General features: G+C 42.1%; 2 protein-coding genes across 3 annotated transcripts in view; one reads left to right on the top strand and one right to left on the bottom strand.

The window, feature by feature from the left end:
• CNTRL (centriolin) overlaps window positions 1-10,393 on the top strand; it is a 192,376-nt gene extending 181,983 nt beyond the window's left edge. For both annotated transcript variants that reach the window (XM_089685257.1, XM_089685258.1), the window contains one exon: window positions 8,468-10,393. The gene's annotated coding sequence lies outside the window, so the exon portion shown is untranslated. The remainder of the gene's footprint in view (window positions 1-8,467) is intronic.
• A 7,877-nt stretch (window positions 10,394-18,270) lies between these two features.
• RAB14 (RAB14, member RAS oncogene family) overlaps window positions 18,271-27,455 on the bottom strand; it is a 45,148-nt gene continuing 35,963 nt past the window's right edge. Inside the window, exons 5-9 of the mRNA XM_089685256.1 lie at window positions 24,775-24,952; window positions 21,788-21,854; window positions 21,256-21,343; window positions 21,108-21,138; window positions 18,271-20,061 (exon numbers count right to left, since the gene is read on the bottom strand). Of these exons, the coding sequence (XP_089541382.1) occupies window positions 19,884-20,061; window positions 21,108-21,138; window positions 21,256-21,343; window positions 21,788-21,854; window positions 24,775-24,952 (542 nt within the window). The 3' untranslated portion in view covers window positions 18,271-19,883. The remainder of the gene's footprint in view (window positions 20,062-21,107; window positions 21,139-21,255; window positions 21,344-21,787; window positions 21,855-24,774; window positions 24,953-27,455) is intronic.

Genomic DNA, 27,455 nt, shown 5'->3' with positions numbered 1-27,455 from the left:
TTACCTGCTCTGCGAAAAACCACTTTTTTTTTTATTCTACCGATCGACTACTGTACAACCGCTCTATCAGATTTTCCATGCTTGAACAGTGCTGCAGGCTATAGCCGGCAACACTTATCAGTGTATTCTGTTGGTGGGGGAGTCTCCCTGCAGTCAGAATACAAAGGCGTTTAGAGCGAGGATTCCACCATCCACACACACTCAAGTCAGGTCAGTTTTTTTTTTTTTTTTGTTCGACCATTGACTCTGACTCATCTATGACCAGCCTTATAGTGGGACTCCTACACTATCAGAATACATGGATCAGCACCCTGGATATGTAGTTGGGGGAATCTGCGTTTTTGTTTTCTTTTTCTTCAATCTCCTGGTTAAGGGAAAAAATAAATTACTCCCGTTAGGGCTGCCTTAATGAACCTACTTTAAAGGAGAACTTAATTAAAAGTCCCCCCCCCTTTAGATCAGAAAGCGGCAGAGTCCCCCCCCCTTACATCAGAAACCGGCAGAGTGCCCCCTTACATAAGAAACCAGCGAGGTGCCCCCTTACATCAGAAACCGGCGGGGTGCCCCCTTACATCAGAAACCGGCGGGGTGCCCCCTTACATCAGAAACCGGCGGAGTGCCCCCTTACATCAGAAACCGGCGGAGTGCCCCCTTACATCATGCAGTGGAGTGCCTTTTAAATCAGAGATCAGTTGTCCCTAAGTGCTAACTGGACATGAAATCAACTGGGCAAGCGTGTGAAGCTCCTGGAAGAACATGGAGGGTGAGGGGGTGTTGGAGATAGATTGGGGAGAGAAGGGAAGGAAATGAGAGTCAATGAACTGCTCACTCTCCCCAGCCTGGTATATGCAGGCTCAGGCAGGCGTCAGTCTTGCAGCCATGATGGATCTGCTGGCTGCTGTACTTCCAATCACCTACATATACATTCCCTTTCTGGGATACAGGCTGCACACAGAGTGATAGCGGTGTGGGCGGGGCAGACAGAGAGATAGGGGTGGGAGGAGGCGGAACAGATAGATCCTTCACTCTCCTCTCCCATCTGTGCAAGGAGGGGGGATATGCTGGCTGGGCTGTGTGACAGTGTCACAGACTCTCAGACTTCATAGCTGCAGCCAGCCCACCCCAACATTTATGGACAGTTTCCTCCTGATGAATGATTGACAACCCTGCCAGGCACAACATCCATGGTGGGGGGGATATCAGCTGAAATCTGGGGGCCCACCCCAGCACTCCCTAGATCTAGCCATGTCACACATTAGCAGGCAGGATTTACTGCAGATGGAGGAAGCCTTTTAACAATGAGATCCCTCTAATGCTTTGGAAGCTCTCTGCGAACCATGGCTCTTGCTGTAGGATGCGACTAAGAAAATGTCAGGAAAGACCTACTAGAACATCTGAACTTTAAATGATGGCAGATGTGAACTGACTCCTATTTAACATGATTTTTAATGTGATTGCCTAATTCTGAACACAGTTACATCCCCAGTTATAAGCTGGTGTGCACACTTATGCAATCACATTATTTTAGTTTTGTACATTTTTTATAGGTTACATTAAAGATGGAAAAAGTTCTGAAATGATTTATCTTTGTCTAATTTTTTTACATCACAGAAACCTGACATTTTCACAGGGGTGTGTAGACTTTTTATATCCACTGTTTGTGTGTGTGTGTGTGTGTGTGTGTGTGTGTGTGTGTGTATATGTATGTATGTATGTATGTATGTGTGTATGTATATGTGTGTGTGTATATATATATAATATTACACACACACGGGACAAAAATGGGGTGCCAATCTACTTGTCCTGATAAAAAAAAAACATACATTTTAACCAAAACCATATTTACATCGGAGATAATTTTAGGAATGTCTGGGGCCTTTAATAACAAAAGGGACTTTATGGTGACTTAAACATGTAATAATTTTAACATTGCGCTGTTTATCTCCTCCTCCCCTCCCTGCCTGTCTCCAGGACTGCACTCAGGAACTAGCAGGGAGGGGAGAGACCTTGCAGTGTAATGAGCACTGATTGGGTGCTCGTCAGGAAAGGGGAGTGTTGGGATTATCCTTTTATCCCTTTCGCTGCCAGAGCCCTTTTTTGTATTTTTTTGCACACATTTAAAAAATCATTTTAGGCCTGATGATTACATAAAACCCCCAAAACATTATATATTTTCTGAAAGCAGAGACCCTAGAGAACAAAATAGTGGTAGTTGCAATTTTTTATGTCACACGATATTACCACAAAGGTCTAGGAAATGCAAAATTTCAGTAAAAAATGCATTTAATTTTAGGGTACAAAAAAGAAATGAATTGCCCATTTATTTTTTTTTGTAAACTATAAAAGATGAGGTTGCACCGAGTAAATAGATATCCATCATGTCAAACCTTGAATTTGCATGCCCTTGTAAAATGGCGACAAACTTTAGTACCCTATATTTTCTATAGATGATGCTTTTAAAGCCCCTTATAGGTCATCCATTTAGTGTTACGGAGGAGGTCTCGTGCTAGAATTATTGCTCTCATTCTGGCATGTGCAACAATATGTAACTTGTATCGCAATCAACGTTTTCATGTACTCCTGCTTGTGTTGACATTTGTACGTGCGTATATGTGGGGGTGGGGGGGGGCTTCAAAAATTTTTTATGGGGTGGGGAGTTATGTGCTTGGGTGTAACTTTCCAATTTAAAAAAAAAGTAGCTCAAATTTTTTGTTTCGTAAGGGTGGCGGTTTGTGGATGAGGAAGGGGGTTGGCGGATGTTGGCGGCAGAGGAGGCTGAAACTGTAGTGGGCTGTGTGGAAGCAATCAGCAGCAGTGCTGCCGCTCAAATGCTTCCACCTGACAGGTTAAAAGAAGCTACCTGCCCAGCGCCCTGAACTACATGTCCCGGGCGTCAGGCGATACAAATTGAACATCCCTGATATATATACATTGCTCCAAAAATTTAAAGAAACACATCAGAGTATAGCATCAAGTCAATTAAACTCCTGGGATATTGATCTGGTCAGTTAAGTAGCAGAGAGGGTTTTTAATCAGTTTCAGCTGCTTTGGTGTTAATGAAATTAGCAACAGGTGTACTAGATGGGCAACAATGAGACGACCCCCAAAACAGGAATGGTTTTACAGGTGGAGGCCGCTGACATTTTTTTCCCTACTCATCTTTTCTGACTGTTTTTCACTAGTTTTGCATTTGGCTAGGGTCATTGTCACTACTGGTAGCATGAGGCGATACCTGGACCCTACAGAGATGGCACAGGCAGTCCAGCTCTTCCAGGATGGCACAGCAATACGTGACATTGCCAGAAGGTTTGCTGTGTCTCCCAACACAGTCTCGAGCATAGAGGAGATTCCAAGAGTCAGGCAGTTACTCTAGGAGAGCTGGACAAGGCCGTAGAAGGTCTTTAACCCATCAGCAGGACCGGTATCTGCTCCTTTGTGCAAGGAGGAACAGGGATGATCAGTTCCCTACAAAATCACCCCCAGCAGGCCACTGGTATGAATGTTTCTGACCAAACAATCAGAAACCGACTTCATGAGGGTGGCCTGAGGGCCCAACATCCTCTAGTGGGGCCTGTGCTCACTACCCAGCACCATAGAGCTCGGTTGGCATTTGCCATTCAACACCAGAATTGGCAGGTCTGCCACTAGCGTCCTGTGCTTTTCACAGATGAGAGCAGGTTCACCCTGAGTACATGTGACATATGTGAAAGGTCTGTAACTTCATTCAGCATGACCACTTTGGTGGTGGGTCAGTGATGGTCTGGGGAGGCATATCCATAGAGGGACACACAGACCTTCACAGGTTAGACAATTGCACCCTGACTGCCACTGGGCATCGGGATGAAATCCATGGACCCGTTGTCAGAACCCATGCTGGTGCAGTGGGTCCTGGGTTCCTCCTGCTGCACGACAATGCCCGGCCTCACGTGGCGAAAGTATGCAGGCAGTTCCTGGAAGATGAAGGAATTGATACCATTGAATGGTCTCCACGTTCTCTCCTGACCTACATCCAATAGAAAACCTCTGAGATATCATGTTTCGGGCCATCCAAATGCGCCAGGTTGCACCTCAGACTGTCCAGGAGCTCAGTGATGCCCTAGTCCAGATCTGGGAGGAAATACACCAGGACACCATCCGTTGACTCATTATGCGCATGCCCCGACGTGCATATAAGCATGTGAGGGCCATACAAACTACTGAGAGCCATTTTGAGTCGTTGGAATTCAATTTCAGCAAAATGGGCTAGCCTGCTGCATCATTTTTTCACTTTAATTTTCGGGGTGTCTTTGAATTCAGTCCTCTGTAGGTTGATAATTTTCATTTCCATCAAACGATGGGGCATCTTTATGTTCCTAACACATTACCCAGTCCTTATCAGTATAGATATCCAGCATGATATTTTCCCCATGGAGATATGATGTGTCTTCAAAGTGTTCCTTTAATTTTTTTGAGGTGTGTGTGTGTGCGTGCGTGCGTGCGTACATACGCAGACAAAATTAGTCTCATGAATCCATCTGGCAGTTGAACTTTTGGAAGGTCAAAGGCCCGTGTTGAGCCCACTAAAAAGAACCAGATGACTGGATCTCCTAAAATCTCAGGTGACCTCCAATTATTTTGGTTAACATCTCCTTACATCTAAAAAACTAAACAAAACCTCCTTCTCATTCTTGGGAGAACTACAGAAAGAAGGTAGGGTGACTACCTGGGAACAATGAAAATCTGAGGAGACTTTAGGAAGATACATAGGATCGGGCCTCAGAATTAGCCTGTCTTCCAAGACAGGAAAATTACTGCAAATCTGCAGTACATAGCTGGCAAAATCCCTACTCTCTGTGGTGCCATTTTATCAGATCCTTATTTACCCACTGAATATTCCAATCCCAGGGTGACTTGGAGACCTGTTATCACAAGGCTCTTGAGCCGAATTCATTGAATGTTTGCTCAAATGTTGATGCCCACACTTAATCCTTTTGTTTGATGCTGCATCCTTCTTGGGCTCCTTGTACCATCTGGGTTCCCTGATCTAATTCTGACATAATTTTTATTTAAATTTTCCCTTCATTACAACATTTTTGTCTTTGACTGGTCCCATGTTCAGGAACATACTCTCAATTAACACCCCTTGGTTGCTCCTGCTTGGGGACATCCTGTGATCTCTCCTGCTTGACCCTGCCTCCCAGCTCTCTCCTCGCTTGCTGTAATTGACAGCAGCAAGAGCCAGTGTCTCCCGCTGGTGCCTCTCTGTCCAGTGAGGAGAGCGAGAGCCAAGAGAGCTGCTGCTCTCATACACAGTGCTGGGTCGAGATCCGGCACAGGTAAGTAAAAGGGGGGGAGCTTCCATATCTTGAAGTACAGAACACAACACAGATCCTTCTCTTCTCTGTGATCTCTTTACTGCTTGATAACAAGCTTTAGGGAAGGAGCTAGCAATGCCAGCCATCAAAAATTTTTGCCGCCCCCCCCCCCCCCCCGGCCTGAAAACCAACTTCCCCCAGGGCCATCGACCTGGCCATCTCATCGAATCCACCCACTGTCACCCCACCAAGTCCCATCCCATGTCCTCCTCCTCTCCATCCCATGTCCTCCTCCTACTCCAGTCCCATCTCCTCCATCCTATGGAGGATAATTCTGCACAGATATAATGGACAGACACAATCAGCAGTGTATAAACACAGCATAACACTATATTCAAACACCCATCATTTTAAAGTGAAACTTAATCCACATTTTAATTTTAGTTTTGGATGGAGCAGTGAAGGGTTAGAACCCCCCTCCCTTTTTGGTGACATCTGCATTGTTTTTGTCTTTTCGGTCACCAGGGCAAAGAGCTCTCTGTGCCAGTGACCCGATATGGAAAATTCTAAACTTTGAGTTGTCCTCAGAACAGGAAAAAGACAGGAAACCTTCCAGTGGGGATACCGGTTCTGTTGACAACCTAATTTCTGAACGTATTTGTTTTGAGACAGTTATGTGTAATAAAATGGAATGACACAGGGAAAGAGTATTGAATACATGAAGAAAGGGAGGTGTAAAAAGGCATGGAAAGCCAAGACACCAGCTGAAATCTATCAGCAATTAGAAAGCAATTCTGCCTCTTATCAGTGCAATTAATATCAGCTAGTTCAGTCTAAACTGATGGCCTATAAAAAGGTGTCTCATTACCAAGGTTTCGCACAAAAAAAAAATCTCATGATGGGTAAAAGCAAAGAGCTCTCTCATGACCTTCGCAACCTTATTGTTGCAAACATACTGATAGCATTGTTTACAGAAGGATTTCTAAACTTCTGAATGTCCCAGTGAGCACTGTTTGGCCATAATCTGGAAGTGGAAAGAACATCATCTCACCTTACATCAGGCATGACCAGGTGCTCCTCGTATTATTTCTGAAAGAGGAGTGAAAAGAATTATCAGAAGAGTTGTCCAAGAGCCAAGGACCACTTGTGGAGAGCTTCAAAAAGACCTGGAATTACCCAGTGCAATTATTTCAAAGAAAACAATAAGTAATGCACTCAGCCGCCATGGCCTATATGCACGCTCACTACGCAAGACCCCATTGCTGAAGAAAAAGCATGTTGAAGCTCTTTTAAAGTTTACTGCACAACATTTAGACAAGCCTGTGAAATACAGGGAGAATATAGTCTGGTCAGATGAGACCAAAATTGAACTCTTTGGATGCCATAATACACATCATGGTTGGAAATCAAATGACTGCACATCACCCCAAAAACACCATACCAACAGTGAAGTTTGGAGGTGGGAACATCATGGTGTGGGGCTGTTTCTCAGCATAAGGTACTGGCAAACTTAATATATCACTGAAGGAAGGATGAATGGAAAAATGTACTAAGCCATTCTTGATAAAAATTTGCGGCCATCTACCAGGATGATGAAGGTGAAACGAGGAAGGAAGACCTTTCAGCGAGACAATGATCCCAAACACAAAACCAAGGAAACTCTCAACTGGTTTCAAGAAAAGAAAAGAAGAAAGAAAATAAAGCTGCTTGAATGGCTCAGCCAATCACCTGACTTGAATCCAATAGAAAATGGAAAGAACTTAAGTTCAGAATTCATAGAAGAGGCCCATGGAACCTTAAAGATGTGAATACAGCTTGTGTGTAAGAATAGGATTTCGTATGAAGAATTAAATACATTTCCATTAGCGTGTTCAATACTTTGAAAGCAGGATTGCTTTCTAATTACTGATAGATTTCAGCTGGCTTTCCATGCATTTTTACATCTCTCTTTCTTCATGCATTCAATACTTTTTCCCGGTGTCATTCCATTTTTTTTTTACACATAACTTAATTTCTGAACTTATTTGTTTTGGTTTCTTTCTATGTACGGATTGCATGGGTTGTTGCTGAAATGTGCTGAAAATTTGTCGAAAATTTTTTTAAAAATGTCGATGCCACCTTTAGAAATATATTTACTGAGAAAAATGGTGACGTGTTGAATACTTATTTTAACTGCTGTATATATGACGTTATAAGGAAACAATCCTATGGTGTGACCCACTGAGATTTCCCCCACTTTCTATTTTGGTGTCACCAGGACAGGAATTGGGGGAATCTTCCTAAGGAGACATAGCCAGCAATTGTTTCCTGTGGAGGACTGTATTTACCTGCATGGGTATGTACAGGTGTTTTGTGCATCCCCATGCAAGCATTCTCATTCATGTCTATTAGGATGCTGTGGCTGTATGGACACAGCTGCTGCTCCCAATCTAACAAATGTGTGGGTGCACAGCCCCAAACTTATAATGTCTGTGTTTTTGTGGCCGTGAACCCACATGGATGTCAAATTGAGAGCAGTGGCCGTGTCTGTACAGCCACTTAATCCCGATACACATGAATGGGACTGCCTGCATGGGGACGCACGAAACACCTGTTGGTAAACAATGCCCTTCACATGTTACACATTGATACGCTGTGTGTGAATGAGGCCTAAGGTTTCATTTAAACGGATGAATAGGCTGCACCATTGCATGCATAAATAAAATGCTGCATCTAGACACAACAGCACTCTACATACCAAATGGATGATGAGCTGCATCCAGAAACTCCAGGGCTGAGTCCGTAATCTCATGTGACCACTCCACTAAACATGGAAATAGTGGCGTTAGATTTTCATCCCATGCAGATGAATGACGAACTGTTCACACACAAAGTGTAAACGGGGATGAAGTTTTCCATTGCAGATTCTTGTAGCGGAGATGCTATTTGCCCAAATGGGTCCTAAAGCAGAATGGCAGTGCTGCAGAAGTCACTGAGTAAAGCATGAATTGTGGTAGAGATACCTTCCTGTACATATTAAAATAAGAGTTTACCCTTTATAAAAAAAGGCAATATAGTACTGTATATAATAAAGTTTATCTATGACAAAATAATATACAATCAGGTTTCTTATTGATGCTAAACCGCCAAAGTGTTTTCTACATCTAAATTTTCTCACATTGTTTGTATTTCAGAAGGAAGCTGGCACTGGAGACTGCAATGCTTTGCAGACAATAGTTGCAGCAGGACAGGATATCACAGAGCTTGTTGCCGCCTCCATGGTTGGATATCCAACTTGATCATATGACTGATTGTAGTAGCTACTTCCAGGCCACGACCCACAGTATGGAGGAGCTATTTTATATGAGCCTTATTATACCAGAACCCTTCATTCCTTATGCACTAATCTGTATATAAGAATTTAAATTGTATGTTTTTTTAATTTGTTTTTATAATAAATATTTTTATACACAAAAACAATGTACAGATTGATTGTTTTATATTTCTAGAAAAGAAATAAAACATTGTACAGATTGTCATGTTATGGTGAAGTAATGGTATCACTCCTCTTTACAATTAAAGGCCACTATTTAAGTTATGCAGCAGTGTCCTCTGGTCATCGCACATCCTAATTTAACATGATCCAGTACCCAGAGCATCCTTTTCTCCCTAAAAAATATTTAGCATTTGCGTTCACTCATGTCAAAGGATCTATGAACAAAAGGAATGGAGTTCAGATAGGTTGATCCTTCCCTACAGTGGAGATCATGTCTCCTGGGAAGGTATTCCAGCTCCCTTTAATTGCTCTTTAGCTTACCTAGATTCAACACAGCTTTAATGTGACCTTTTCCACCAGAACTTCTTGGAAACCATTTTATGCCTGCATGAAAACTGCTGATGTATTTTCTAGCATTTTAATATGCTGACTATCAACCTTCCATGCCTGGTTATTCCTTATCGTGCTTTCAGGGAAACAGAACAAACTGTAAGGTGTTCAGAATTATTATTTTTTATTTCATCATGGTGGGGGAATATGTACAACACCATAGCAGGGGATGCGGATATATATATTTTTAAGGTGGAAGTCCAGACTGAAAATCTACTGCTGTATAATTGGTTAAGTCCAACAAGGTGTATGCAACCTCATGGACTTTTCCCTCATGGTTTCTGAATCAACAGCTGCAGAGGCATTTGCAACAGATGTGCCTGTGCAAGAACAGAGGGGAGGAATCGCAGAAGGCTTTTTATTGTGTGAACCTATTGAAAAAAAAAATCTGAAGTATTCGGTGAACAGTGACAAACTGGCTGCTGAATAACAGCGCATCTCTCCTGTCAGAGAATTGGGAGGATAGTGATAGCTGTTCCCCCAGCACTCAGTAAAAATGTGAAGAAAAGAGATGCTTCTTATGAGTTGGCATATATCTCATATGCTGGTTTATAAAGGGTTATGGTGTATGTTTATTAAGCAGAGATAATTTATCTCATTTCAGTTCTCAGGGAAAAATCTTCTCTGTCCCCGTTTATGAAGCAGAGATCATTTGTTCACAGAGGAAAAACTTCTCTCTTCTCCTTCTGAGAACAGCTGAGATCGATGTAGAAGGGGAAGGAGCTGCATGTGATCTTGTGAAATAATTGTGTGATTACAGATCACCTGAGTTTAAACTGAGTTCCCTCCTGGGTGAAGAGGGTACACTGTTTGGTATCCCTAGGTTTGAAATATAATTCTGAATATTAATCTGCCAGTTGCTAGGATGCTACCTGCACCTATTGGAGGTTATTAACCTTAGTATGAAATTGTAAGGCGACTTGGTCATAACTTGGATTACCTCCTAGACCCCATCCCCAAACTGGATGATTGGTCATTTGTTCTTAGGCGACACCCCTTTAACGTCAATCAGGAAACATCTAACGGACTTGAGAGCCAAGGCAATATTTTTGTTCGGACAATTGGACTCTGCTAAACCAAGGACATTGCAAGTATTCTGCCTTCCTAACTTCTTTCTTTTATTTCTCTGTTTTATTGTTCTCTTTATATCTTTGTAACATCTTTTTCTGTAAATATTTTAATTGCACCATTTTGACCTTTTTAGTAATAAATCTTATTTTGAAAAGTGTTGAAACGGTCTCTAAAATTTTTATTGCAAACTAAAGAATCCCTGCCTCTTGAAGAGTGCTACTGTATGTAATAATCCTCTGAATATATCGGTCTGTGATGACTGTGTGTGTTACAGACACTTATATTAATGGCACAGTGTTACTGCTAAGATTTATGAGTTTCCTCCTCTGTAAAAAGGTGGTGGTGGCACTGTGAAGGGTTAATTGCATAACTAACCTGACCTCAGTAACAATTGCCTTCAGGCTGCTTGCTGGCACAAAGATTATGGTTCCGCAAGCTGGAAAATCTTTGTGCAGGGCACAGGTGAGTGGCATTGTTACGCAAGTGACAGGGCAGTGCGAGATCGGCTGGTCCTTCGGTCATGAGTTGGTGAGAAGGGCAGGGGTTGGCCGCCGTGTTCCGTCACAGTTCTCTGCTCCTCACCTCGGCTTCATAAACTGGCACAGCTGAGAGATCAGCTGTGATCTTCAAGATCTCAGATTTTCTCTTTCTTAGACTTCATGAGCACTGGGCATTTTAATAACGCTTGTAATATGTAAAGTCACAGTAAAAACTTCAGTTTTTCAGTGTTTTTAGCCTTTTTGTATGTGTTTAGCATCCAAAAACGCTGGTCTGCCACGATTTACTGCGTTTTGCAGTGTTAGAGCTTTTTTACAGCTTAAAAACTCCTCCTATAAACCCACTAATTCTGGGGGGTTTTTAACCAGCCAAAAAATGTTGATTAGAGTCTGTGTGTGCATGGACTTTATAGGATAACATGCTGGGGAGTTTACTGGCTGTAGAAAAAAAAACCCGCCAAAAACAGCCGCTGTAAAAACATCACGTGTGCATGAGGACTTAAACGGACACCTTAGTCACACAAGTGTCAAAAATAATAGCCTTTACAGCCAAACGCCAGGAATTGCAGCAGAGTGGAGAGAAGAATTTGTCTGTGATACGCTCCTCACTGGGGAAATTTACCCTTACTTCCTGTCCCTGAAATGTCTGCACAAGAAATGAGTGAAAGGGGTTGTTGGCATCAGAACAGGAAAGACAACAATATAACTATTGCTACTGTTCTACAAGTTGGAGTCTGTCAGGGGACACAGACAGACCTAGATTGTTGTGTTATACTCCCCACTACAGAACTGGACACTGACAAACAAATCTGTAGGCCAGCCCAAGATCACCTCCTCTACCCAACATGTCTGTTTGTAGCTAGCAGTAATTGAGGAGTGGGACCTGTGTCCCTGAATAGATTTTGACAAAAGGATTTCACAGCGAGTACAAAAAAAAAATGGAAAATTGAATGACAGATACTTACTGTAACTCTCCTTTCTTGACGGGCTCCATGTCAGCACAGCTGAGTAAGGCCACCCCCCCCCCGTTCTAGGACATCACTCATAAATTTGAACCCCCATGCAGCCTCAGTGTTCTGTAACTAGTCCTACCAGGCTGGGTGGGAATTGTGCTGATATGGAGCTGTCAGGAAAGGAAAATTACAGTAAGTATTTATCATTCAATTTTCCTGACAGCTCCATGTCAGCACAGCTGGGAACTGCTACACACTCCTCCATTCTAACTAAAAGCAGAAGCCAGGATGCCTCTGCAAAACTCAACTTTCATTAAGACTGCTTCTATACAGTAATGAGTCATGAAAGTGTGTATTGACCACCACGTAGCTGCCTTGCAGATAGAGTCTGGGCACACTCAGCCGGCTGCCGCTCACAAAGTCTTGACCCTTCGGGTGGACAGTGAAGTGATGCCCCTGGCACAGCCAACCCTTTCAACTTGTAGGCCAAGGAGATGAGCTTCGCCAACTGGAGGTAATAATCTTGTTGGAAGCCATAAAATCATTACATGCACCACCTGGAATGACAAACAAGTGCTCTGCCTTCCTGATGCCAGATGTCGTCTTGATGTTAAATTTTAAAGCTTGACCCAAATCTGATGAGCTAACTTCTTGGGTACTCTCCAAGAGGGGCGTAGGAAGGACAACCTTCTGTGTGATATGGACGATGAAGGCCACTTTGGCATGATCTTGAGCATCAACATATGCAGGACCTAGGTGTGCTCCTCTACCTGGCTGGTCTAAAGGGCTGGGTGTCCCTCCAATGCATGTGGATTTCAGCAGGATGCAGTCCCTGGTGTATCGGATAAATGACCCATAATCCATGGAGCCCCACTGCTGGTCCTCAGAGTGGCTTTTATCATGTCTAACAGCCTTGTCTGGGGGCCACTGGGTCCATGGGCCGTGGGCATCAGTGTCAGCAGCATGTCCCCTAGCCACACACCCACACAGTGCCAGTATTTACAGTCAGATGGCAGAGGTTGGGTGAGCTAAATTTAAAAATGCTTTGTATCTAAATGAGGTAGTGTTGTGCCTTGCTCCGTGCAGCCGCTATGCATACCCTGAGCTCCTCCACCGATAGTACTCTGCAGGGCAGGTGCACACAGTAAGACTTTGTTCACACATTGTATTAACCTGTTGGTGGCTTCTTATGGTTGCTTACTATTGTGCTATTATGCCAACCTCCTCAACAAATCAGCATTCCCAGGGTAGATGAGTTACCTATGCATGACTACTGTAGCCAGCATTGCCTGTTTGAGTACAGGACATCCCTTTTATACTTGTTTGTGCTCTCCAGTTTCTCAAAAAGGTCTTTATGATGTCAACAATTCCCTTGGATGGTTTGTGTACATTGCAGAGGATTATTGTAATTCTGTGGCAGATTCCTACCTTTTTGTTGCAGTATCAACCTCCATCTACCAGTTGTTAACCCTTTAGGGTTTATTACAAAGCAAGCTATGGTCTACTTCATTACTTTTTTTTTTTGCTGCTTTAAGTGGCAGGCAAACCCTGTAAAAGAACTATCTAGTCTGGCAATGAGTAGTCTCAGAGCTTTCCCAAGCAAAACAACCCTCCTCAGACTTAATAAAAAAAAAAAAAAGACACAGATGGACATAACTGTAAGATGAACATGAATGTAACTGTTTTACTCACCCTGTAAAGACTGCAATAAGCAGTCTAACAGCCTTCCCAGGCAAAACAGCTTCTTCGGACTCTCCAAAGGGGAAGAGACAGGTGAACATGACAGTATGAATCTTGCTTTGTTCAAGCAACCAAAAATGAGGATGATGACACCTAACATGTCACATTCATTAAACAAGTGGCCTATACACTTAGAAGACGTTTCCACTCATCCTGTGAAAGGATTGGCCAGATACATGACTTTACCATTAGAACATGCTGGGTGCCTTTAAAGGACGTACTCAATAACTGCACTGTTCTTGATCTTGGAAGGTGAAGCTTAAATTTATAGTGGTCAGTTTGGTTTTCTGCCTCAAGATGAGAATCTGTTGAGTTAAAGGAGACTGACGTTCAAGAGTCCGTTTCCACGCTCACTCCAGAGAAGGTAGCTTCTGCATTTCTGGGAGTCAAACAAAAAGCCAGCACATAATCCAAAAAGTCAGTGAACAGCTTCAGGTCAGGATGCTTTCTGGTATTTTGCAAATTGTGCCATCCATACATGTCTTATGGGCACTTGGTGGTTCCTCTTTGGACATAGGTACAGCTTTGGTGATGGACACATGGTCACTCGGGACATATTTGGGAGATCGTTCAAATCTCAGATCCAGCAGGTCAGGTAGGCTCAGTTGAACTCTTACCCCCTATCAAGTCAGGTTTCTGAACTGATAGAGGGCCTAGATCAGAAAATATGGATTACGCCCTTTATGAAAGTGAACCAAAACTTGGGAATGACATCGCAGAAGATTCTGCTTCTCCAACCACATCTGATGGCCTAGGGGCTGGTGGTGCAGTAAGACACCAGCAGAGTAGTTAAGAATGCAATTTCAGGCTCTCCTAACTTTCAATGACCTCATCCAGGGTGAACCAGTCTTGGTTAAGTTAGACAGCACAATGCCTGCTGCCTACACCTGGAAACAAGGGGGCACCTAGTGTCTCCCTCCTGAAGGAGGTTTGTCTGATTCTAGAGTTGGCCCAAGTCAATATCCTGTAGCTACTGTATCTGCTACCTATGTGCACGGTCGGAAGAATCTATAGGCAAACAATTTGTCCAGGACAAACCTGGACAACGATGAATGGTCCAGGTTGCTACATGTCTTTTGAGAACTAACAGGCTTGGTAATATCTTCCAGAGGTAGAACTGTTCACATCCCCAGTCAACCCAAGTTGCTTTCGATGCCAGGGTCCAGCATCCACAAGCCATCTTAGTGGATCTCCAGGACAGCTTATGCCTTTCTGCCTCTCCATCGGAGTCTCAGGTTCCAGCTAAGGCTGTGGCAAAGGAAGGTTGATAGTTTTGGTGGTGATCCCAGGATGGTTGAAGGGGCCTTGGTACCCTCTACCCTCCTGAGTGCCAAGGATCCACTCCCTCTGCTGCTAAAATCGTATTCTCCAAAGTCCCATTCATCCAACATCTGACAGGCTCCAGCTAATAGCTCTCAGTTGCTCTGTAAAAGGTTATGAATACTCTTATGAAAACAAACAGCAGCACTAACAGTGCCTATAGTAGAATATGACAAATTCACAGGATTGCTGCTAACTAAGGTATTACACTGAGCTCATCACATTCCAAAGATTCTGGAGGCAGGGCTAGAGTTAAGTTTTTGCATACGTACACTATGGGCCCATAGTTCAGCTATCTCTGCTTTCACTGGTATACAGTGGGCATCCAACACTCAATTATACTGTCCTTCAAGCTGCAAGTTGAAACCTACCTAAGGGATTGTTTGTGGAGTGGGATTGCCCATTGGTGTTGGACTTGTTTGCATCAGATGCCTTCAATCAAAGTGGCCCCCTGTGGTACCTCTCACTGAAAACTGCTTTACTGGTGGCAATTACATCAACCGGAAGAGTGTCCATATTAGAGGACCTGGGGTTTAAAGAGCCCTCTCTTACATTTATGCCGGATAGGGTGGTACTTATGCTGATGCTCAAGATCATGGCTGTGTCCTTCAGTCTATATCACACAAAAAGTTGTCCTTGCTATGTCCCTCTTGGGGAGTACCCAAGAAGTTAGCCTATCAGATGTTGGTCAAGCTTTAAAAATGTTACATCAAGGTAACATCTGGCAACAGGAAGTCAGAGCACTTGTTTGTTCTATCAGGTAGAACGTGTAATGATTTCACAGCTTCCACCAAGATTATTGCCTCCTGGTTAGTGAAGCTTGAAAGGGTTGGCTATGCCAGGGGGAGAACTTCACTTATCCCTTTCATCCTACTCATACAGTACACAGTAAATCAGAGGGGTGGGACGCAACAAGTAAAACCGAATAGTGACAACAGGCTCAACAAAAACCAAACAAGTGTCAAGGACCCAACTCAAAGTGCAGGTAAAAGGCTGAATCCAATGAAGCCTGGACACTCACCTGGTAGAACCTGGAGAAGGAACAAACTGAAGACCAGGTGGTGGCCTTACAAAGCAAGGCAACAGCAGCTTGATGATGAAAGACCAGGAACTGATTTGGTGGCATGAACATGTACAAGTACCTCATCTTTAAGAGCATAAGCCTTCACAATGAGATGTCTTATCCAGCTAGCAATGGTGGACTTAGAAGCAGGATGAAGCCTTGATGAGACCCTGTCAGCACTACTAAAGACCATGTTTTTCAAACAGAAGCTGTGGTTGTCAGACCCTGATAGCTCTGATTACATTTAAACACTGGAGAGCAACCTCTTTGCAATGTTTGGAGTGGGGCACAAAGAAGGAACGACAATGTCCTCATAAGGTGGAAGGCTGAGACCACCTTGAGTAGAAAAGAAGAGTCTTGGACACAAGATCACTTTTATCCTTGTGAAGAATCAGGAAAGGCTCTGCATGATAGAGCTGCAAACTCAGAAACACATCTGACAGATGCGATAGTCACAAAGAAGATTGAACTTAAAAAAATTCCCCAACGGGTTCAAAGGATGGCTTCTGCAGGGCAGGGAGAACCAAACTGAGATCCCAAAGAAGCACAGCGCTGTTTTGGGGGACCAATCCATGAGAAACCTTGCAGAAAATAATCTCTCCTCCCCCAAACTTCACTTGGCACAATGCAGTCAGGCAAACACCGTTCACCTGGCAACCGCCAAACCAAGACACATACATCAGAATGCCAAACAAGTGTGATTCGTCACTCCAGAGAACACATCTCCCCTGTTCTAGAGTCCAGTGGCGGTGTGCTTTACACCACTGCATCTGACGCTTTACATTGCACTTGGTGATGCAAGGTTTGGATGCAGCTGCTTGGCCATGGAAACCCATTCCATGAAGCTCTCTATGCACTGTTGTGCAAATCTGATGGCCACACGAAGTTTGGAGGTCTTTAGCTAATGATTCTGCAGACAGTTGGCGACTTCTGCGCACTTCATGTGCTGACCCCGCTCTGTCATTTTACGTGGCCTACCACTTCTTGGTGAAGTTGCTGTTCCCAGTTGCTTCCAGTTTGTTATATACCACTAACAGTTGACTGTGGAATATTTAGTGGAAGGAAATTTGACGGATGGACTGATTGCACAGGTGGCAACCTATCACGGTACCACACTTGAATTCACGGAGCTCTTGAGGAGTGACCCATTCTTTTACAAATGTTTGTAGAAGCAGTCTAAATGCCAAGGTGCTTGATATTATACACCTGTGGCCATGGAGGTGATTGGAACACCTGAATCCAATAATCTTGAGGGGTGTCCCAATACTTTTGGCAACACAAAAGTAGGTAGAATGGAAGACAGTCTGTAAGTACAGGATCCTGTTGACTGTTCCTATCCCTATCTCGGGTTCAGCAATTAGTCGATTGCGCTTGACCTTGGGCAGCTGACAGGTCGATTGGGAACACAGGTCTGCACACAGTCCTTCCCTCAGCCTCCACCGCTCTTCTCTTCACTGCAAAGCAGAGAGCGGGAAGAGGCACAGTCCTTGAGGGTGGGAGCTGCTGGAGGTAACTTTTCACATTAACCAGCAGGTGATTGGTTGCTAGGACTGCCCAGCAAGCAGCTTGTTAATGTATAAAGTTAACGCCTGCAGCTCCCGCCCACAGCCTCTATCCAGTACTGTCAATACTTCCTGCTTGCCACTCTGCTACACCTGTGGGTGGAAAGTTTTTTTTTTTTTTGTTTTTTTTTTAAGGGTTCCAACCCATTGTGCATTGTTTAAGGTCACACAGCACATAACCCAATGCCTCAAGGTTACTTCAAGACAAACCTCACAGGCAAGCTAGCCTGAGGAAAGGCTGCAATCTTACAGATTCAAGCAGCAATAAGTAGAAGAATCTGGATTGAAATAAAAAGGAAAGCATTGAAGAAAAAAAAAAAAAAAAAAAAAAATTATATTTATATATATATATATATATATATATATATATATATATATATATATATATATATATATATATATATATATATATATATATATATATATATATATATATATATATCTCTTAGCAATAAATTAGGGTAGGATTTTTTTCAGCATTCATTTTCCTAGCACACTAGCTAAAAACTGAGGTATGCTCATTGCAAGAGGGTTATCGTGGACTGGCCTACAGATTATTTTTTCAAGTCTACAAGACTTCCCATGCCCCTCAATTAGGAATTAAAACCGTTTTGGTGTATTTATCCATTTGCCAGTTCTACACTATTAGACAACAGCTCAGTTTTCCTTCAAATCCATAAAAGCAGACTACCTCAACCAGTTATCTGCAGGAAATTGGGTAAATATATTCTGGTATAGCCCTTCCTACAGATACAGTAGCTGTCATTTTCCAAGGCTGATCACACATCTGATTAGTTACTTTGGCATAAAAATTACATAACCAATAGCAGCCACTCAGAAGTCATCTTTCATTTAAGTGGCACTAGAAAAATGACTCCAAGAAAATGAAATAACCAAGCCGGATGTAAATTATCTAGATACAGGTACTTTATTTACAAATATTTAGATTAATAGCATTTTGTTACATCGAGGGAAAAAGTACAGCAGTCCAGGTTGTTCCTTTAGTCACAGAAACGAGCAGATGACCTACTGTAACTTAAGGAGACGTGGGGGGAGGGTTCGGGGCACGGTCTGTGTCAAAATTCTCAGCGAGTAATTTGTGGTCCCTGCACAGTAATGGATAACCTGCCAACTAAAGGAAAACACCTCAAGAAAGATGCAGAAGGGAAAACCAAATTTTCTGAAGATTTTACAAGGGTACAAAAGGATATGATAATATTCCAGTTTTCACCTCTCAGCTTGTCTTTAGCAAAGAATTATGCCTGTTAGATAACCATGTTCGACGACACGATTGCCACCTTCGCCTCTGCACATAAAGATGGGACAACGGCTGTCTCTTTTACCGTGGTTGGTCTATTATAAAATGGCTAATAACATTGGCCAAAACTGTTGTGAAAGGTGCCGACCGCTGATTATGTCCCACGTCTGAAATAAAATGCATGTTTTACGTATTTAAAAACCATCCCACTGTAGTGTTTAAAAATGCACAAAAAAAGTTAATCCTAAAAAGCAGCAGAACTGTAATCCAGACTCCAAAAATATTAAAAGAAAATAAAGCATAATATGTGCAATAGTTAAACCAGCCTTCTCATTAAATCTCTATACATCGTAAGGCAGGCAATACACAGCTGTTATACGCAAAAGATCGACTCAAAGAAAAAAAAAAAAAGTCAGCACACTGCTCATTCCACAATGGGATTTTCTAAAACCGCTTTGTATAAGCCACAGTGCAAAAAAGGTTCAAAAAGAGGGCGGAGCCAAGCATTATCTAAAAGTAATTTACACCTACTGCACTATGCGGGGAGGAAGGAAGTGATGTGGTCACAAACTGTACAAACTGATATTTCCTGACACACTAATGCCAGAATTAATTTTTTGTACACAGAATGTATCTCGATGATCTGGTTCCTTTTTTTTTTGGTATTTTTTTTAGTATTTTTTTTTTTTTTTTAATTTACGAGTTAAATGTGAGGAGTAAAATTTAGAAAACACGAGAGGAAGGTAATGGGACACGACAGGGGAAAACAAACACCAGAATCATTTGTAAAATTAAGACGAAATTCAGTGTAGAAACCCTCTTTCTTCCAGATGAGCAAAAAGAAATTGAAAACAGAAGATGGGTAGAGATTCCCCTTATTGACATTCACAGCCAATGAGCCTATTCTAGAAAAAATTAAAACTATGAGACCTGGATGAATCCAGTTCAGCTCTTCTAGAGAAACTCTGGATTGCCAACATCACAAAGACGATTAGGAGAAGAAAAAGTTCTATATTTATAACATGCAGGAAGGATTGGTTTGTGTGTGTTTTATTACTTGACTTTCCTTTGATAATCTGGATACATCTAGAGTTATGTAGCAGTTTAGTATTGTGTTAAACTGTCGCCTCAGTGGAGTTCCCCCCCCCCCCCCCAACCTTTTCATGAAACCAGTACGGTGTACAGGGCAGCAAAAAAAATACTGCGCGAGACAGACGAGGAGGGAAGGTCAGAAAGAAGGTGGCCCTCACAGACAGGTCACTAGCAGCCACAGCCTTCTCTCTGAGGTTGGGGTTCACTGGTTAGACGGCCTCCTTGAGGTGCTGATGGTTTATGCTGTACACCAGACTCCGCAGCATTCAGATCTAGGCTTCCATCTTGTATGTTTTGGTAAATTTTCTTGGCGGCTTCCAGAAAAGCATCTTCCACATTCTCTCCTCTGCAGGAAGAAAAAAAAATGCAGTCATTGGTAGAAACTAGTGAGTGGTGTCAAACTCAACCCAGTCACATTTCTGTCCTATGGTTAACAAGTGACTGTAGTCATTTGCCTTTACAGTATTCTTTAAACACAGACACAAGGCTACAAAAGAGGTATTACTGGTTCAGGGAAAAAAAAAAAAAAATATTATAATAATAATAATAATAATAATAATAATCCACATTTCAGCCATGGACCCATCATCTAAAGCCTATCAGTTAAAGGCTGCAATTGTCATTTTGTCTTTCACTCATATCAACTGTTTGAGGCTCAAAAATAAAGTTGCAGGACAATGTATCTGCTCATATTAAACCACTTCCTACCAGGCGTATTTCAAAATGATGGCTGGGCAGGACTTGCCTCATTCTTCCCCCCAGAATGCGCCTTGCATTCATTTGGGTACAGTGTTGCATGACCGCACAAATGTCATTCAAACTGCAACAGCACTGAAATCTGATAACTGGCCTGGGCAGGAAGGAGTTGAAAGTGGCAGGTATTGAAGTGGTTAATGATCATCACAATAAGATCAATCCAGCAATATCTCTATTGAAAGCACATTAACCAGTTTGAAGAGATTAATCTTTGTTTAAATTCTTGCCTTAAACTGTCCAAAATGCATTGCTGTCCAAGGGAGGAAGCAGAGAAGGAACTTGACTTTAAGCTGTAAAGTTTTATTTTTCATTATCATGCCAGGCTTAACATTTTGAAAAGTTTATACATTCTAGCTGTCTGGCTTTGTGCCAGAACAAAAGTGCAGTGAAGTCAGACTCCTGATGTGCTTACTTGACCAAGGTCAGTGACTCCAAGTACTGAGGCCAGAACTTGTAAGTTACATCAGTTACTCCAGGCTCAGTGCCTTCCCTGCTCACCATAACATCCATGGTTTGGCACTTAGTGTTTTAGAAAGAAAAAAAAAAAAAAGTACTCCTGGCAAAAAGCTGCTTTATATATCTTCTCAAATGCTAAGAACTGTTCAGGGAAAGGCAGCATTTCTTTTTGTCACTTACGTTTTTGCACTTGCTTCCAGGAACAGGAGTCCTGCAGAAGACAAGAGAGACCCACATATTAGGCAAGTCCCATAAGAGACATCAAATCTGGAATGTAAAAATGAGAATCTGAAAAAGCTGGTTCAGATGTGAAGTTTGAGTCACATACCATTCTCCTCAGCAAACTGCTTGGCCTCCTCATATGTGACATCACGCTGGGCCTCCAGGTCCGCTTTATTGCCTATTAGAATGATTACCTGCAGAGGGGAACAAAAGACATTACTAAATGGAACCAATATTAGGACACCCAACCTAGCCCGACTTCCAATTTCACTGGAAGACCCAACATCCAGCTTCACCAAGACCCTCTACCTAGAACCAGACTAACATCCAGAGCAAAGAAACATTAGGCCTAAACTTGGCCCGATACCTGTGGCAAGACATAATATTCAACTCCACCTACAGACCAGGCTCAGACTATGACCAACAACCAATTCTTGTCAAAAATTGAACTCTAAGATTAAACGTCAGCACAGCCTAAACTAGCCCTAGAAAATCAAACTTCAGTTAGAGACCATGTCTAAATTATGAGGACATCTGTACTATGGCCTAGTGCCCAACCAGCTTTGAGGACTGTTGACATGCTAAATCCAAGTTACCATCTTGTCATTTTATACAGCAAAAATTTTTTTACAACTTACTGTGTTTGGATTGGTGAGGTTCCGTGCATCAGTCAACCAGCTGCTTAAATGATTATATGTGCTTCTCCTAGAAGAGAAACCAGAACAGTTCTGGTGAATGACTTCATAATTTGGCTGCCAAATTTCCTTCTCCACATACCAAATGAAGTCCAAAATACAGACCTCCAACCCAACCAGGCTAAAACATTTTTTGTAGATTTATGAAGGGGCCTCTCTCATCTCATCACTGCTAACCTACCAAAAAGGTTCTGAAACAAAAAAACAAACTCCAGTGCCCTTCATTTTGGAAAAATGCTTTCCCAAGATTGTACTGGGGGTTAAAATGTAACCACCGTCTTTTTCTCTAAACTCAAAAATCATGCAATTTTTTTGCCATTAGATAAAGGCAGTCTTTGTTAACCACATTAGTCCCAACTGGCAGTGGGGATCAGTGGGTCCTAGCAGGGGCAAGCACTCAAACTGCCGGCTGCCAGTGACAGCCAGCATCCAGCGCTAGGAGCACTTTGTGAAAGTAAACATAGCACTTCCATTCTGGGTTTACATTAGAAGTGTGAGGAAATCACAGCACTCGCATCTACTGCTGCAAAGCTGCATTGGGGAGGGTTGGACATCTGGATTAGATCTCCACTGATGAGATTTAGACCGCCAAGAAGAAAAAGTGGGGGGAAAAAAAAAAAAAAAAAAAAAAAAAAAAAAAAGCTATGTAACCCAATATAATATATGGTTTCTGGGGTCTTGCCCCTCCTTAGCCACTGTAAATGCAATTTGGTGCTAAAAATCTGACATTTCAGTTTCCAGCCAGAATGCACTCCCCTGCCATGTTCCCACCAAAGGATTAAAGGCATACTTGTGTGGTGTTCCCATGTATAGAAGCAGTAGTATAAAGTATTTATCACATCATTATCTACTTATATACATAACTGAAAAAACCTAGAAAAAATGTATTTTAATTTTTTTGTTTTAATTTCAAGTAACTAATATAAAATGAATACGAAATGTTCAAAACAATGACAAATCTCACATTTCCATCGGTTTCCTGTTGAAAATATATTGAAAGACCCCCCAAAAATTGTACAATTTTCAAGGACAGGGCCTTATGTGAGTGAGAAAAAAAGCTTTGTAAATAAAAAAACTTATACACACCATGGTTTCTACAATATATATTTTCTCCATAACTTGGGAAAAAAAAACAGGCAAATTTGGTGTTGATTCCAGACAAAATTACATTTCTTTTTTCTGGAAATAAAACGCTGTGCCTCATCTTTTACTTTATGTGGTTGAAATTAGCAGATCACTTTTTTCAAAAATGTTCATTTTTTTTTATTGGGGAAAAAAAAAAAAGTATATAATTTAAAGCATGATATCAAAAAGGAGAGTACTTTCTGTCCCCCTAAAAACACCAAGATTGGCTAGGTTGACTGCAATGCACCAATTGTAAGGCCTATCACAATACCTGAGAAAGCACAAAGACTCAATGGGGTTTACACAGGTTACAGGTGCTGGGACTCAAGTAGTTAAAGCAGACCTTTACCCGGCAGATCCCTGGATTCCCTTCTCCATTCTGCAATGTAAATCATTACTAAAATGTATTTTGTTCAGGGCTGCCTTTGCCACCATTCCTGCCTAGGCGAGAATGACATGCCCCTGCTCCCTCTGGTGTATCCTAGTTATATATCCCAGGAGGACAGAAGGTGTACAAAGACTACTATAGTCAGGAGTTTAGGCTGAAGCCGTATTTTCATTTTTCTGTGGTGTGCGGCACTGCCAAAATTTGTCTTCAGATTTGCTCCTGCTAGTTGATTGAACCCAAAAGTGGCAGCCATCTTCTAATTATCGATTAGCTGAATTGAGGACAACCCCAGCAGAACAAGCAAGGAGGTAGGGATAGAAGGAGAGGAGAAAAAAAAAAAAAAAAAAAAAAAAAAAAAAAAAAAGGGGGGGGGGGGGGGAAGAGAATGGGAGCGAGTGAAATTCCTCTTCCAGGGACCTTTCTCACTCCAGATGTCAAGATGTAAACCAGAGAATGGGCAATGAGCATTAAAAATGGAGAAATTGAAATATGTTGCACCCCAAATGATTGAACTCCCTTATATTACTTCTAATTAAAAGAAGAAAAAAAAAGTTTCCATTTTCTGAACCTTCCCTTAGTCTTCAGTCCTCTATATTTGAATCCCTATAAATAACTTATGACGGCCTATTTGAATAACTTTTCCAACTAGAAAACATTTTGATTTTAAAACAAGACTAACACAGGGTGGCCAAATGAATGAAGAATTTATGATCCAGTCAGTTAAATCTAGAAGCTAGTAAACGAATTACATTTCAAAAACGACTCTGTTGTCAATAAAAGATACATTTCAGGCCAAAAAGCATTAGTCATTAACGAATGTCTAGCAAATAATCAGCATTGTCATTTCAATCACACTGATGTTCTGCCGAATAAAACAAAAAGAAAGCTCCAGTAGTAATGTATATCCTGAATCCTGTGCTGTGTAATTTTAGTACTGATACATTTGCTTAATTTTTCAATTTTAAGTTCTGCCCTTTAAGACCACTACCTCCTGATTTTGTCCAGCCCATGTTTTACAGGTAATATAAACACTATAATAAACCAGGGCTTGACAAATCCCAGGCACCAGGTCGCCACAGAGACTAGAAATTGCATTCTGGTGCCTGAGTTCACACAATGCCTCCCCACCCAGTTACTTCCGTGCAAAAACGCCTCCCACTGACTGCCACGCAAATGTTGCATTGCAAATCGCATCACATGAAGATTGTCGCCCTAAAGTTGCCTTGCACGAGGCGCTGACAACCCATGCTATGCTTAAAAAAAAAAAAAAAAATTAAAAATGACTCCTAACTTTTTTTAGCTGGCTCCTAGATTCAAAGTAAATGTGTCAAGCCCTGTAATAATGCATAGAATACATTTATCTGATAGCAGTACAAGACACAAATGTTCCATGAAACATGTTAGATTAAAACCTTACCTTGTTATATCATAAACCATTAGTGCCCCTGCAGCCCCTCGGTAGTAGCTTCTAGTGACTGCTCGAAAACGCTCCTGTCCCGCTGTATCCCAAATCTGCAATTTAATTTTCTGGCCACTAACTTCAATTATCCGGGTACCGAACTCCACACCAATTGTATGAGGACAATCTGCCATAACTGAGGAGAGAAAAGAGCGAGATAAGTCATCCTGCGACCAAATCTTACAAAGACTGCAGGCCATCCTGCCCCAATTATGGCACAGTAAAAGCACTTCCTAACTGAACCCAGAACTTGACAATCAAATGATGGGACACTGCAACGATACAATATTGTTGTAGATTAAAATCCATTTCTTGCAGTTCATTGATGGACAGGAGAAAATATTGATAGAATATAATGTCAGACAGAATTGGGAAAAAAAAAAAAAAAAAAAACTTGTCAACCGGCCTAGTAAAACTTCTACTCCCAGAATACCTCAGTTTTGTTGAAAAGCAGTACCAACAAAATAAGGGTGCCCTCGATCTCCAAAAATGGATTTTATGGCAAGTACAAAACTCCTATTTTCCTTTCTTGTTCATTGAAGGACACAGGCATTTATTTATGATGGACGCTCTAAAAGCAGTGAGTGTTGGGCAAAAGCAAGAACACACTAACAGGCACAAGCAAAAACATACTGTGGATAGAGTGCAGCTCAGTATGCCCAAGGTATACACCTTGCAAGTAGACCTCCTAGCTTTCAGCATTTTGGGGATCGGTGATTCAGAAATGCCTCTACTCTCAGGAACTGGACTTCAATTGCAATAGGCATGCCATTAAACCCAGGGGACTGTGAAGCAGAAAAGTACATGGGTTCTTTAGACAAAAAGATCAGTACGATCTAGAAGAGACCACGAGGCACCAGCCAGGAGTCCTACATATGCCTAGACCAGTCTGACACAATGAGGTTCACTGGAAAACCCTCCCTCTTGATCCTGCAAAGCAGGAGAGGAAGGGGTTTCAGTGAAGGAACAGTCAGACAGCACTGATCCCATGGAGCCACTGCACTTTGAGACCAGACTAACCAGTTTGCTAATGAACCTGGCAGGTAGAAGGTCCACAAGTGTTCCTCACCTATGAACACAAATCCAGGTACACCCTTGGGTGTAGAGGCCATTCTCCCATATCCAATGTCAGCTAATAGTCTTTCCTGCTAATTGTCCACTTTTGTGATAGAAACAGTGGACAAAGCTGGAATATGCAGTTCCACCCAGGACAGGATTCTTGCAACCTCTCTTGTTACAGAGAGACCTCCGATTCCTCCCTGACTGATGTATGCCACTGCTGCAGCATTATAGTTGATTGTCCATGCAGTGTTTAAAAAATTAATAAGAAACAAGTGTTTGTATTTTTTGATAAAGGAGTTATGTGAATAAGTTATGCCAGAGGCTGATCTCCCATGCGCATTAGCAACAGACGAGTCAAACTGATGTCAAAATTCACTTAACAGAGGTCATTTCCAAAAGATGTGAACCAAAAATACTTTTATAGCATCTGATTCTCCAGCATAGAGGACAGCTCTGAGGATACATGTGGTGTAGGGGCAGGGGTATTCTACCAGCCCAGGGAAGAGTTTGTAAACAACTTGTTGAAATTTGTTACAAACTGAGGATTTATGGGCTAGCAAGAGGGTACAATAAATTTGATTTTGGGGGAAAAAAAAAAAAAAAAAAAAAAAAACAGTCCAGCTCTTTCTCCCATTTCCTGATGAAAGAGGAAAGTGTATTGGCCCCCATCTTCGTTAGGATAGTGTGAGAGGAGGATAAAGTGTCTGATTTGTGCATCCACCAGCCACTTTTTAATAAAAATACCTGCTGGAATAGAGAGAACGTAATGAGTTGGATGCAGATCATGATGTGTGGTATATTTTTCACCAAAGTTGGATCTCAAAGTGACACTAAACTCTAGTTTAAAAATAAATAAAATGACAAATTACATATATATATCCCTACTCATGATCTCAGCCTAGCTGCCCTACAAATCTGTTCAGGAATGTATGTTAATAGAAGGAGCATGATTTAACTGCATTATCTGTAAGGCCTCACAACAAGTCTTATTCAATGAGTTATGGATGCTACAGAAACCTACCTGCCCCATGGGGTTACCTGCAAAGTGAACAACGCCTACGATTGCACCCAAACAAAATACAACTCCTAACATCCAATACGCTAGATTAAACTTGCACACCTCTGGCAGCAGTCTGATTGGTGGGGGATTGAATAAAAGCACAGGTTGAACTGCCAACAATTCACTAGTGCATCCATGGAAAGTGTTGAATTCCTTGGACTCACGGAAAATAAGTTCTGTCTTTCTATTCCTCTGAGAGGCCAAAACAACTACCTCCGGACGTCCCCAATGTTCTGTCATGATGGGAAAAATCTTCTGCACATATAGGGACCCCTTTTTTGATGCACCTGATGTCAACTAAGGAAATCTTCAGGTGCTTGGCTGGAAAGGAGGCTAGACTCATCTTTGTCCAGGATCGTAAACTTTCAGCCACCTTTTGTAAGGAAGGACTCCTAGTGCACCCCCTGCCTGTTGATGTAAGCAAATGTGGTGGCTCTGTCTGGCAAGATCTAGAGATGGTGGCCCTTCATTTCTTTTTGAAAAACTTTAAGGGCTCAACTGCACTTCACTCCCTCCA

The sequence above is a fragment of the Staurois parvus genome, unplaced genomic scaffold (assembly GCF_062004578.1).
Source record: "Staurois parvus isolate SC_StPar_1 unplaced genomic scaffold, SC_StPar_1.0 ptg000365l, whole genome shotgun sequence".
In the NCBI taxonomy this organism is placed as follows: domain Eukaryota; kingdom Metazoa; phylum Chordata; class Amphibia; order Anura; family Ranidae; genus Staurois; species Staurois parvus.
The sequence above is the reverse complement of the archived record's forward strand: the minus strand, read 5'-3'. Positions and strand labels throughout refer to the sequence as shown.